Source organism: Mycteria americana, chromosome 10 (genome assembly GCF_035582795.1).
Source record: "Mycteria americana isolate JAX WOST 10 ecotype Jacksonville Zoo and Gardens chromosome 10, USCA_MyAme_1.0, whole genome shotgun sequence".
In the NCBI taxonomy this organism is placed as follows: domain Eukaryota; kingdom Metazoa; phylum Chordata; class Aves; order Ciconiiformes; family Ciconiidae; genus Mycteria; species Mycteria americana.
In genome coordinates, this window is record NC_134374.1 from 139,966 (window position 1) to 151,077 (window position 11,112).

Genomic DNA, 11,112 nt, shown 5'->3' on the forward strand with positions numbered 1-11,112 from the left:
ATTCTTGAAAAGTAGGGGAAAGGGATGACAATGTTGTGAAGCAGCTCAAACACTTGACAAGTAGCTCATTTTTCCCTTTTGCCCTATCTGAGCAGGAGCAGTGGAAAGAAAGTCACTAATAGATGATAAAAAAAAAATATTTAGGCTTCTGTTGCACCAATTAAAAAGAAAAGCCTTGTCTCCATATGCCCATTTCTACTCAGGTGAACAAACTTGCTCAGCAGTGAGGGTCTGAAGCCAGGCTGGCAGCAGAACCACCTCCTGCCCCAGAAGCATCCCACCTTTTGAGAACATGGGTGATTGGTGCCAGGATCATCAAGGAGAGGGATTTATTAAGGCAGCCCATGGTTACCCGGAGAGAAGAGGGAAGGCTGGTGACCTCATGTTACTGGACTGGCTGTAACTGCTCCCGTGAGACAAATGCAACACACAGGGTAAGACAAAACCATGCTGGTTCCCAAGAAGTCAACAGATCTCACACATAGAAGCTATTAGAGCAAAACTGTTTAATAAAATATCACTTCAACAAGCATTTACATACAATATATAAAAACACTTTAAAAGCCTAGTGTTTTAAACCTTCTCATACTGGAACAGACACCAGAAGTTGTTGAAACAAGACCAAAAGGAGCAGGGGCAGGGAGGGGAGGAACACCTCATCTTGGCACCTGCAACAATGAAAATGCATCCCCACAGAGGTTGATTCAGCATCAAAGCTTCCAGCGTAGGCCCACAGCACCAAACGGTGCCAGCCACAAGCCCAACACAGGCAGAGCAGAAAGTTTTGCCAGATCCTGATGTCCTTTTCCCATCCCTGCCTGCATTCACATCAAACTCAACAGGAATTTGTGTCTTTTTTCCCCTTCCAGCAGCAATTGAGGCGTTTTAGCTCCCTTTCTGGGCCATTTCTCTCCATAGCAGCAAATCGGGACCCCGTGGAGCAGAACCCAGTACACCCTTCCCTGAGGCTGGGCTGAAATACTGACTTATTTGAGCCTGAAAAACATCCCTAAGGTCTGTTAATAATTTACTTTAAGCTTTGTCATTGGAGAAAGCTTTGTGGAGATTAGTGCATCTCAGAAGTTGTGTTATGCAGCACACCAGGCAGAGGGGCAGCAATGCTGTTTTCCTACAGGAACAAGAGATACCCTGCAATACAAATATATTGATTCATGCATGTTTAGCCCTGCAGGGTTCCTCCAAAAAAAAAAAAAAAAAACACCAAACCCAAAAACCAAAACCACCACCATCATCTGTCAGTCCACTCCCAAACACCAATTTACTGAAGACCTATTTGCTGCATCACATCACTCCTACAGCCCTGGATGGCTTTTAGGAAGACCATCATTAAAAGGACATTGAGCCCAGCGGCTCCTTCATTCTCCTTGGCCATGTATGGCAGGACAGGAGCAAATATACCAACTTCTGTTTTCTGGTTACCTGCAGCCTCTTTTCAGATCCTGAGGGTGAGAAAACCTCAGCTAAATCAATGTATTGCTACACTGACACTTCAATCAACAGAGCTGAAACAAAATTAACAACTGCAAGTGCTCAGCCCAAAAACTCTGGTGGAAGAACCCACCATTCCACCTCTTCCAGCAGCTCTCAGGGGAAGATCCCTATTTCTAGCTATACTGAGAGCAGCAGCAGATGATCAGAAAGGCATTACACAGCATTGGAGATGGGGTGCAGCTGCTGAGCCAGGTGCTGCATCCTGATCATCCATGCCCATCATCATTCCCTAGCATGTTTCCCATTGAAGGATGGGCTGACTTTCACATAAAGAAACCCATTCTTGGCAAGAACTCCTAAATGTACCTGCTGGAGGACATCACCCCGCTGTCATGCAAGTCCCTGCACTCTGGAAAGCAGTAATGCCAGCCCAGCACAGCCAGTGCAGAACACCTTTAAGGGATTTTTTTTTTTTTTTTTTTTTTTATAATTTTCTCTTGTAGGTTAGAGTTCTTCTCTGCACACAGCTGCACTGGGACAGACTATCCAAAAACAGCTGAGCTCTGCATCTGGGCTGCCTCATGACCTGCAGGAGAAGGCCTGCAGCTGATGGAATAAAGCAAGCAGCTTTTTTTGTGGAAATGGTAAACGCAAAGAAGGAAGGAACATAACCAGAAAGTATAGAAATGCGCCACTCCCACAAGAGCACAACCTGGTTTTCCCAACAGTTTTGTCATTTCGGTTGCTTGCAGAGACCAGGGAGATGGAGTTTGTGCTCTGCAGAGGCAGGTAAAAGACTGCACTCCAGATTGCACATCCTCCTCTGCCACCACTCCAGTAGAGCTGGCAACAGGGACCCTGGACCAGTACAATGTACCCTAAACAGGGATGAATTTCCTGTCTACAATCCTGTCTCACATGGTTAGAGCTCTAAGAGCATCACCAATGCCGAAGTGGCCAGAGAAAGTCATGGTAGACCTAGAAACACCAGTCTGAGACCCAAGGCGATTTACAGTAAGTGGCAGTACTGACAGAGCAGTCAAGCATGCTGGAAGCCTGCCCACCACAAGAGAGCGCCTCAGCACATTTCGAAGGCTGAGCCAGTTAGCCAGCAAGCAAGAAAGGTGCTCTACAGTGCAGGAAGCTTGGTGACTTTCAGAACACATAATGAGGAAAGGGCCTGGAGAGTCACCCACGGTGCTCAGTTTCCATCAGTAGTGCCAGTGCTGCAATTCCAGTAAGGGGTATAAATAACAGCAGAGGAGAAGCCAAATGGCCATCTACATGCAGTGCAATGACAGGGGGAGGGCAGGAAAACCCCCAGCACCACATATGGCATGAACTTGCTTCTTACCCACCTGCTCTGGACACAGTCCAGGCTGTCCCCTGCCACTTCTGCATTCACCCCAGGACAGCCAAGCACGTTTTGGACTGCACACACCATCTCTGTGCAGAGGGAAGCACAGGCTTTCCGGGTACCGGGGCAGAAAAAGTTGCAAGCTAAATAGCAGCGAACAGCTGACAGCTGTTGTACACATATACTGGCAGACAAATGTACATGTAACAGCCCTGAGCACCTGGGAAGAAGCGCATTTAAGAGATTTCTCTGCTGCTGCATGTTTGAGGCTGCAACTCATCAGGAAATTTGGGACTGGACATATTTGGTGGGGAAAGGAATCACAATGATACACTGGGAGTCATAAGCTTTCAGACCAATCCCAGCACCCTAACAGCCAGACAGAGGAAAAAGTTGGAAATCAGAAGCAGTGTTGTAAGAAATAAGGGCTGGAACCTGGGAGCAGAAGGGACTGAGCCTGTTGGCAACATCCTTTGACTTCTAAGTGAGAGACAACAGCAGTAGAGGAGGGCAGGGGAGGCTGGGCATGAAGGGAGAGTCGAGCACACCATTCTAGGACACCATTCCAAGCAGGAATCCTCCAGCAAAACCTCCAGTCAGGATAACATTCTTCTTTAGAAATATGATCACCTAAGCAGGGGAGAGAAGAGCCAACGGTGTTCAACAACAGCAGGTCGCCCACCCACCCTCCCCATAAGAAGACATCCCTCAGGCTCTTCTCCAAGGCAAGTGATGCTCAGAGAGAGGCCACTGCTCAGGTCTGGGAAAGTATCCTACCTAATGATCTCCCCTCCCTAATCTCCCTGCTGCGTGTACAGCTCCTGAACCGATCCAGTCCCAGTGCAGCCCAGATACTCCAAGAGCTGCAGTCCAAGCCTACACGCTCCAGGGCTCTCCCACAACCAGCACAGCCAGTCTGCTGGCTGTGTGTGCCAGACCAGGGTACAGCAGAGTCCAGAACAACTAGGCCACTCTGCTGCCAGATCTGCTTAGCTTTTCTTGTCAAACTGAAGAGACACTTCTCCCCACAACTCCAGCATGTTTTTGCCCAACATCAAGGAATTTGCAGCAACACATGGTGAGCTGGTGTCATGCCTAGAAGCCATGCTGGCTGTCCCAAATATGCATAGGTAGCTTTGCCATCTCTCTAGTTTTGCTGTCATGCCAGCATTCCCGCCTTGTATTTTCACAATAGAAGATCCATAAACAGCCCAGGAGTCAATCACATTTTCTGCTGTCCCTCCAGCTAAGCACCTGCACACGCCCTGGGAGAGTTGTCTCACCTCATCCACTCTACTTTTCACTTCTGGAGACATTTTGTTACCACTGCTGTGAAATTTCAGCTGCTGCTTGGCTTTGTTCACATCCCGTTCTACTAGCTTCCAGTCCACTTTGATGTATCCTGTGTGGTTTGCAATCTAGAGTTTTGAGGGGTGGAAAGAAAGTTCCTGGAGTAAAGTCCTGCATGACCATGGCTAAACAGACCCCCTTGCCCACCCACCTTCCCTGACCGCAGCCACTTCCCACACACGGGTCCAGTGGGCTGAAAGGATGAGCACACTAGCTTAAAAACTGGACAAAGGATCACCCCTGTAGCTGTATTAACTGTCCTGCAACATCCGTCTCCCACAGTAATCCCCTAACAGCAGGGCACACATTGCAGCTTAGCCTCCTTCAGCCTCTCTTCTCTAATGTAAAGCTGACATCATCTCCCCCCCTCACAAGTGCCACATATACTGTTGGGACTCTCTGCAGCTCTCCTGCTGCTATGGGTGGACACAGCTATTAATAGCCTGTTCCTCTCTAAATATTTTATCTGGTCAGGATGATTCAGCAGTGAAACTCTCCCTGCTCAGAGCAAGCTTTTGGCTTTCAGCAGAACAAGCAGAGCCAGAAGAGCAGGGAGAATAAGTCACAGACAAGACAGTGCCTGAGAAGCAAACAAATAAGACTACTGAGTGAGGCCCGAGAACTGTTCTGCCTCCTGCAGGATGTACGAGCTAGATGTCCACATCTGAGCAGCTCCCAATAGTGCCAGGGTTCCTGGAAACCAGGAGAAGTGGTTGAGGACAGAAAGAGATCTCCGTTTCTCTCCTCTTCCCCAATGCTTTACAGAGAGCCCCATCTGTGCTGGCCTGACTCCTCAGGTAGCCAGGTTGACAGGAAGCATATCATCAACATGGACAAATCCCTCTTGACATCCAGGGCTGTCCTTCCAGGGACACCATCTCCACAGGCACAGGACTAAGTACAGTAGCCAGTTCTGACCAGACAGTCCTGCAGCAGCAGCACAGGTTGCCGCAGCCAAAGGCTGCCTCCTGCTTCACTCAGGTGCCCCTGCAGTAAAAGCCCCCACATGCCTTTGGCCTGGCCTATGTTAGCAGACCCTAAGCGGATAGCACCTTTTGGCAATCCTTATGTTTACACACACTGATCGTGCTTTGCTGCTGCATCTATGTACCCCAGGGAACGCACGTCCTTGACATCCACCTCCACACAGAGCTCCTGGCAGAGCGGGGAACTGGCCCCAAATGTCCCAACAGGTAATGATCACTAGACAGCCCTTCGTCCTCACCAGCACAGTTCTCGGAAAGCCTGGTCCACTGTTCATACACACCTGAAGTAGGAAAAAGCCACCTCCCACTGCCGTCGCTGCCAGCTTTCCAACTTTCTGGAAGATGAATCCAGTACACCTACAAATCAACAAGGATCCAGTCAGGAGAATGAGATACCAAACACACACTCCTCAGCATGCTTTCCACAGGCAAGGCTGTCTTTGGCAGTAATTACCCAAGACTCGGATACAGCCTGACAAACTGCAGGAGAAACCCACATACAACCAGAGAGAAAGAGAAAGGATTTGCGCCAAGCAAAAGTGATGCTTTATAGCTTTTTACTTCTCACTATCACATTTCAGCCTTTTGCGGCTTCAATTCTTATCTCTTCAACGTCAACCTTCTCCCAAAAGAGTAATCAGAAACATGTGATTTCATCAAAATCAACAAGTGATTTTAGCTTTTTTAACTGTTATCATCTCTGAAGGGAAATTAGGCAGCACATCTGCTGCCGCTCCATGATAGAGCATGAGGAGCAGATCACAAGGCAAGCTTCTTTGTTGCCAAACAACCGCTTACTTTTCCTTTTCATTTCTCAGAAGGGAAAGATGCTGAAACCAGCAGACAGCAGTGGTCTAAAGCTATACTGGTCTCCAAACTGGGTTACATGCTTTCAACATGAAAGATATCACTGCAGCCACCAGAATTCAAGCAAGCGCCACCCCATTGCTCAGTCATGCAGCAAAGGGTTAGTGTATTGTATCACCCAAAACAGACTTTACTTTGACCACAGTTTCCTTATCAACATTGCAAAACAACAGCAACCTACTCTTACCCATTTGTGAATACATATGCTTAGCAAAGATACAGGAGAGAGGTGGCCAGCTCATATTTTTATCAGAAAATTAAGATCTGTCACACACTTTTAAATGGTTACCCTTGTGCCAGACAAAGAAGAGAGGCACAGCAAGAAGCAAAGCAGTGTGATTACACCAAGTTTTCAACTCAAACAATGCTGTTGTGGGAATGGAGCTGCAAATAGAGCCACAAGCCACCAGCCCCAGCACTTGCTACAAGCACCATGAAACTCCAGGAACCATGCCCACAGGCACAATAAGCCATCTCCACAGGAGGTTTTTGTGCAGATGCCTGAAGTACATCCACCTTCAGGGAAGAAGGTAGCCTTGTTCCAAGAGGCTCATATTTGCCTGTCCTAAATTCAACACCACCACTTTATGCCAGAAGTTAAAGAGAATTATCTCACCTCAAAAATTAAAGCCTGATGCCATTTTCTTCCCTAGGAGATAATCTCAGTTCTTCAGTTCCACATTAGAGCCAGCTTTTAAGACCTCCCACAGTTCAGCAAAGCGTGCCAGGGCACAGTGGGCTAAGCAAGCTGGACACCTGCCTTCTCTGAAAGACTGCCAGGTGACCACCCTGCATCTGTCAGCGTATTCCCAAAAGCCTGGCTATTGCCCGCAGGTATCCTACCTGCCACGAGCAGCAACGGCAACCCCAGCACATCTTACCATCCTGTGACCCCTCCGATCACCAGCTGTGTGGCCACATTGTATTTCTCGGTGCTCGACCCCGAGCTGGGGGCAAAGACCTTGCGCCACCAGGGCCGGTTCTTCGTGTACTCTGCCAGATCCAGCACGTTGAAAGAGTCCTCCTTCACACCTGCAGGCACCTGGAGAGGCTCAGTGCCAGGACTGCTATCCCATAGCCCCCTGCCAGCTGCCCAGGGCCTCCCCAGGGACATGAGACCCCCACCCAGTCATACAGCCCACAGGGCCTGGCACTCCCCCCGGGCCTTTGGGAACCCCCAGGCCCCACGCCCTCCCCCGAGGGCCTCAGAGCCTCCCAGTAGCCCTCAGACCCCCTCGGATCCCGTCCCCGGGACCCCTCACCCCCCTCAGTGCTCCCGTAGGTCATGCCCTTGAGGAAGGGGCGTGGGCTGAGGAGCCCTGTCCCGGGAGCCGCCCCTAGAGATTCCTGCGGCGGTTCGAGCCTTCAGGCGGCGCCAGGCCCCGGTACCGCCCGCTGCACGTTGCCAATAGAAACGGCGCCGCGCAGGGCACGGGCCCCGCTCTCCGCTGGGAGAGCCGAGCTGGAGAAGCCGAGGACCCCGCCGCCGGCCCGGCCCGGCCCACCCCACCCCACCTCCGCCCGGCACCGCCATGGCACCGCTGGGCTCCGCTCGCCGCCGCCACTGGGCTGCCACGGGCACGTGACCATGCTGCGCAGGCGCAGGCGCGCGGGCACCGCCTCACGTGGCCGCGCCCCGCCACGCCCCCGGCGCGTCACTGAGAGAAGGAACGCGCTGGGAGGAGGTGGGGAAGTCGCAGCGGCGCGCGTGGGTGTAGACCGGCTGTGGCCATGCATGTGGGCAGACGTTGGCGTCGACTGAGCGCCCGCCTGGGTCCATCGGCATGCCCCTCTAAAAGATCTTTCCCTCTGCTACTGCAGTAGCATCACCTGCTCAGGTGTGGCTCCAGGGGTCCCCTCAGCCCCAGTGTCCCTGGTGGGTGGCTCTGTCGTGGCATCTCCCAGGAGGACCGGCTCAGGTACAGAGTATAAGCGCAGCACGAGGGGGCTTGTGGGATCCGGGGTAGGAACAAAGGGGGCTCCAAGGGTATCTTAAAAGCTTCCTAAACCCTGTGGCGGTTTGTGCCCCCTGACATGGGAGGCTCTTGCTCAGCTGTGAGCTGTCACTCTGCAGAAACAGCACCTTTTGCCATTTACTTAAAACAAACACAACCTTCCCGGGCAGCTCAGCACACTGGCACGTGAGCCAGGACTTCTTTTCCCATGTTGGGTCACACAGAGGAGCAGGGCAGGTGTGTGGTGGAACCAGGGACTCAGGCATGTTGGAAGCAGCATGGAGGGTCTGCTGCACTGTGTTCAGCATGCACACCCAGCTCTGCCCTGATGTGCCCCTACCTGCCACTGAGTCGGTTTGGGCAGCCCAGGCATGCTGCCTGGCAGCAACAGATTTTATTGTCTCCCCTAAAACAATGATCCCTGCAGTTTCTGAGCCATTACTCACTTGAACTCCTGCAGAACAAAAGTCACCTACTTCCCACCTGGGGACATGGCTGCCCAAGGAGTAGCAAAGCCAGAAAACCTGAGACAGCAGACAAAAAAGAAGAGACCCTCCTGGAGAGATTGTAACCAAAGGAGGAGCGGGCTTGACCCTCCTGTGGGGTTAATGGAAACCAGTGCATGAGTGGGAGCAGGAGCGCAGGCGGTGCGGGCCAAGTGGGGGAACAGACTATGTTCTGGGAACCCATGGCAGCACTCTGCTGCAGTGGCTGGGACATCCCGCTAGAAACAGCCCAGTGCCTCCTTCCCCCTCACAGGCAGGCAAGGACGTATTGGGAGCCACGGCAGCATCACACATTTCCTGCGCTGCCCCGATTAGGGGGAACCATCTGGAGCAGTGTGTGTGCACCTAAACCAAAATGGCGGAACAGCACTTTCTTGGGGACTGAGGCATGATGTCTTGCATACAGTTGTCCTGTGGGGGCTGGTGGCTGCTGCCCACAGCAGGTTTGGGCCTTGGGACTTGGCTGTCTGAGGTGCCGAGGGCTAGGCAAGGCACAGCTGGAGGGGTGGGCACCGTGGGGGTGCAGGAGGAGAGAAGCTGGGTGTCCAGCCCGGTGTCCAGCCCAGTGCCCAGCCCTTGAGCCCCAGGGACCCTGCAGACAGGATGCTCCAAAGGGCTTTTGCTCTCATAACCACCTGGAGAAGGAGACTTGCACTCCACAAAGGTTTATTTACTCTCTGGCAACTGGAAAGCTCCTGCATTTGCTCTTCTGGGCAGCTGAAGCCCCATGGCATTGCTCAGTATCAGGGCTCTCCTCCACCCCCATCACAGTCCCAGAGAGCCCCAGTTGTCCCGTCCCCAGCAGATCAGAGGGCAGCTCCTGCAGGTGCAGCGTGGTCACCCTTTGGTGACCCAGTAATCAGATGTAGCTGTTAACAAGACTGTCAGACAGATCCTACACCGACTACTGAGCAGCCAAGAGCACCATGTCTCTGCTGGGTCTCCACCTCGGCTCTAGGCAGGGCTGGCAGTGAGCAGAGCAACTTCCCCTGGGAAAAGAAGATGTGGTGGCCGGGGAGGGGATGGCCAATGGGGAGGGATGGCTGGGGGCAAGTGGGCACCTGGCAGCCGTGTTTCATCTTGGAAATCCCATCTGAACACCAGTGTGTCAGGTGGCACTGGGGTCTCCTGCATGTCCAGTATGTGGTGGGCTCCCATCCCTGTGCAGCACATGTCCCTGGTTTTGTCTCCCTGCCCTGGGCAAAGGGCTTGTACCCTGGGGCCAGGCAGGGTTCCTCTTGTGCCTCCTCGCCAGTGCCAGCTGGGGGTCCACCACACACATGGTCCCAGGGACACCCGCTGGCCTGAGCATCTGCATCATGGCCCCATCTGTCCTAGCGCATGTGCACCATCGCCTGGGGCAGGCACTTGGCTTCCTCCCGCAGCGGGGAAGAAGCTGGGCTGACAGGGGGGCTGGAGGGGGTGCAGGGCTGGGGGCTCCTGTGCAGTGGGGTCAGGCCCAGCTTCATACAGAGGGTGGCACAGGGGCCAGCGGGTGCAGCGGCAGAGCCCAGCACCTCAGCACTCTGCAGCCATTGGGGCTCCCTGCAAGGTGCCTTCCTGGTGAGCAGCCCTGTTCAGCTCAGGAGACACAGGCACAAAATGCTGTTCCCCATCTCAAAGGCTTCCCCTCCCTCCCGGCAGCACCACCACCTCCCAGCCTGCACAGCTGGGCTGAGCCACAGCTTGCCAGCCCACGCAGGCTTCCAGCAGCCATGCACGGTCAGGGCAAGCGGTACCAGGCAATAACGCAGTCAGCAAAACCATGTCCCCCCAGCAAGTCCCCACTTGCAGAGCTGCCAAAGATGCTCTGTAAATAGACCCATGATGCCCCTCCGGGCGCCTCAGCAAGGCACCGTACCTGGCCATCTCCGCCAGATGCCAGGGTCCCCCGTCGATAGGAAACATGTCCCCAGTGCACAGGGACCTGGAGGGCTGCAGTGTCCTGGGGCTCCCAAACTGCTACTCCAATGGCTCAGCATGATGTGGCCCCAACGCTGCTGGCCTTGTGGCCCCGGCCACGCTGTGCTCTGCCAAGGCTGTGTCGCTGCTTTTAGTATGGCAAGAAGCAACGTCTGAATTCCCCTTCCCCCAGCTGGGACATCCGCACTGGTGTCACGCAGCTGTGCAGGGACAGCCCCGGCTCAGCGGCTGGCCAGGGGCACACTGCAGCTTGCAGAAAGGAAATTTGCAGCTCAGCCCCATCAAAGCAAGAGCGTGGGGATTTTCAGCGGGGTTTCTCTCTCTGCTGCTGTCTCTCTCTCTTTTCTCATTTTCTGGAAATGAAACAAACTCAGGCTCCAGCCCTTCATGCCACTCAGTGTCTATGGGTGGGGGCAACAGCCCTTCTCCTTCACCCCCCCCCCCCAGCTGCCGTGGGGACTTTTCAGCGCAGGCCGGCTCTTCCCCAGCCTTCCCCACTTCCACGCCACAAAGGAAGGGGCTTTCTGCTCCCTCTTGCCAGCAGCTGGGATTTCTGCCAGCTGGGTTTAGGGAACAGGAGGGCAGGCTGAGCAGCGTGGCGCCAGGCACAGCGCTGTGCTGAGAGCGGCCGTGAGCCCCCGGCTGCCCCTCGAGCTGTCCCTCCTGCTGACAAGCACTGATTTTGGACAGTGAATGGACACAGCCAGCCTGGAGCA

General features: G+C 53.5%; 1 protein-coding gene across 4 annotated transcripts; it reads right to left on the reverse strand.

Moving 5' to 3' along the window:
* Positions 1 to 489: 489 nt before the first annotated feature.
* Positions 490 to 7,648, reverse strand: FUNDC2 (FUN14 domain containing 2). 4 transcript variants are annotated; one of them, XR_012777342.1, is made up of 6 exons: positions 7,528 to 7,609; positions 6,894 to 7,054; positions 5,427 to 5,502; positions 4,093 to 4,227; positions 3,245 to 3,439; positions 490 to 1,149 (listed from the first exon to the last, which is right to left on the reverse strand). XR_012777342.1 is itself a non-coding variant. In XM_075513398.1 (6 exons), exons 1-5 carry the CDS (start codon positions 7,600 to 7,602, stop codon positions 3,362 to 3,364), a joined length of 525 nt encoding a protein of 174 aa, XP_075369513.1. In that variant the 5' UTR covers positions 7,603 to 7,609; the 3' UTR covers positions 490 to 1,149; positions 3,358 to 3,361. The 4 variants fall into 4 exon arrangements, 3 of the variants coding, with proteins under 3 accessions (XP_075369513.1, XP_075369514.1, XP_075369512.1); XM_075513398.1 differs by having other exon boundaries at positions 3,358 to 3,439; XM_075513399.1 differs by having other exon boundaries at positions 490 to 3,439; positions 6,894 to 7,044; positions 7,528 to 7,648.
* Between the last annotated feature and the right edge of the window lie 3,464 nt (positions 7,649 to 11,112).

Excerpts from the sequence above, each read along its gene's own strand:
- FUNDC2 (XM_075513398.1), bottom strand. The coding sequence starts at position 7,602 with ATGGTCACGTGCCCGTGGCAGCCCAGTGGCGGCGGCGAGCGGAGCCCA. Across the intron at positions 5,503-6,893 it reads ATCGGAGGGGTCACAGGATG|GTGTACTGGATTCATCTTCC; the intron begins GTAAGATGTGCT and ends GTTGATTTGTAG. Across the intron at positions 3,440-4,092 it reads TGAAAAGTAGAGTGGATGAG|GTGATCATATTTCTAAAGAA; the intron begins GTGAGACAACTC and ends TCCCCTGCTTAG.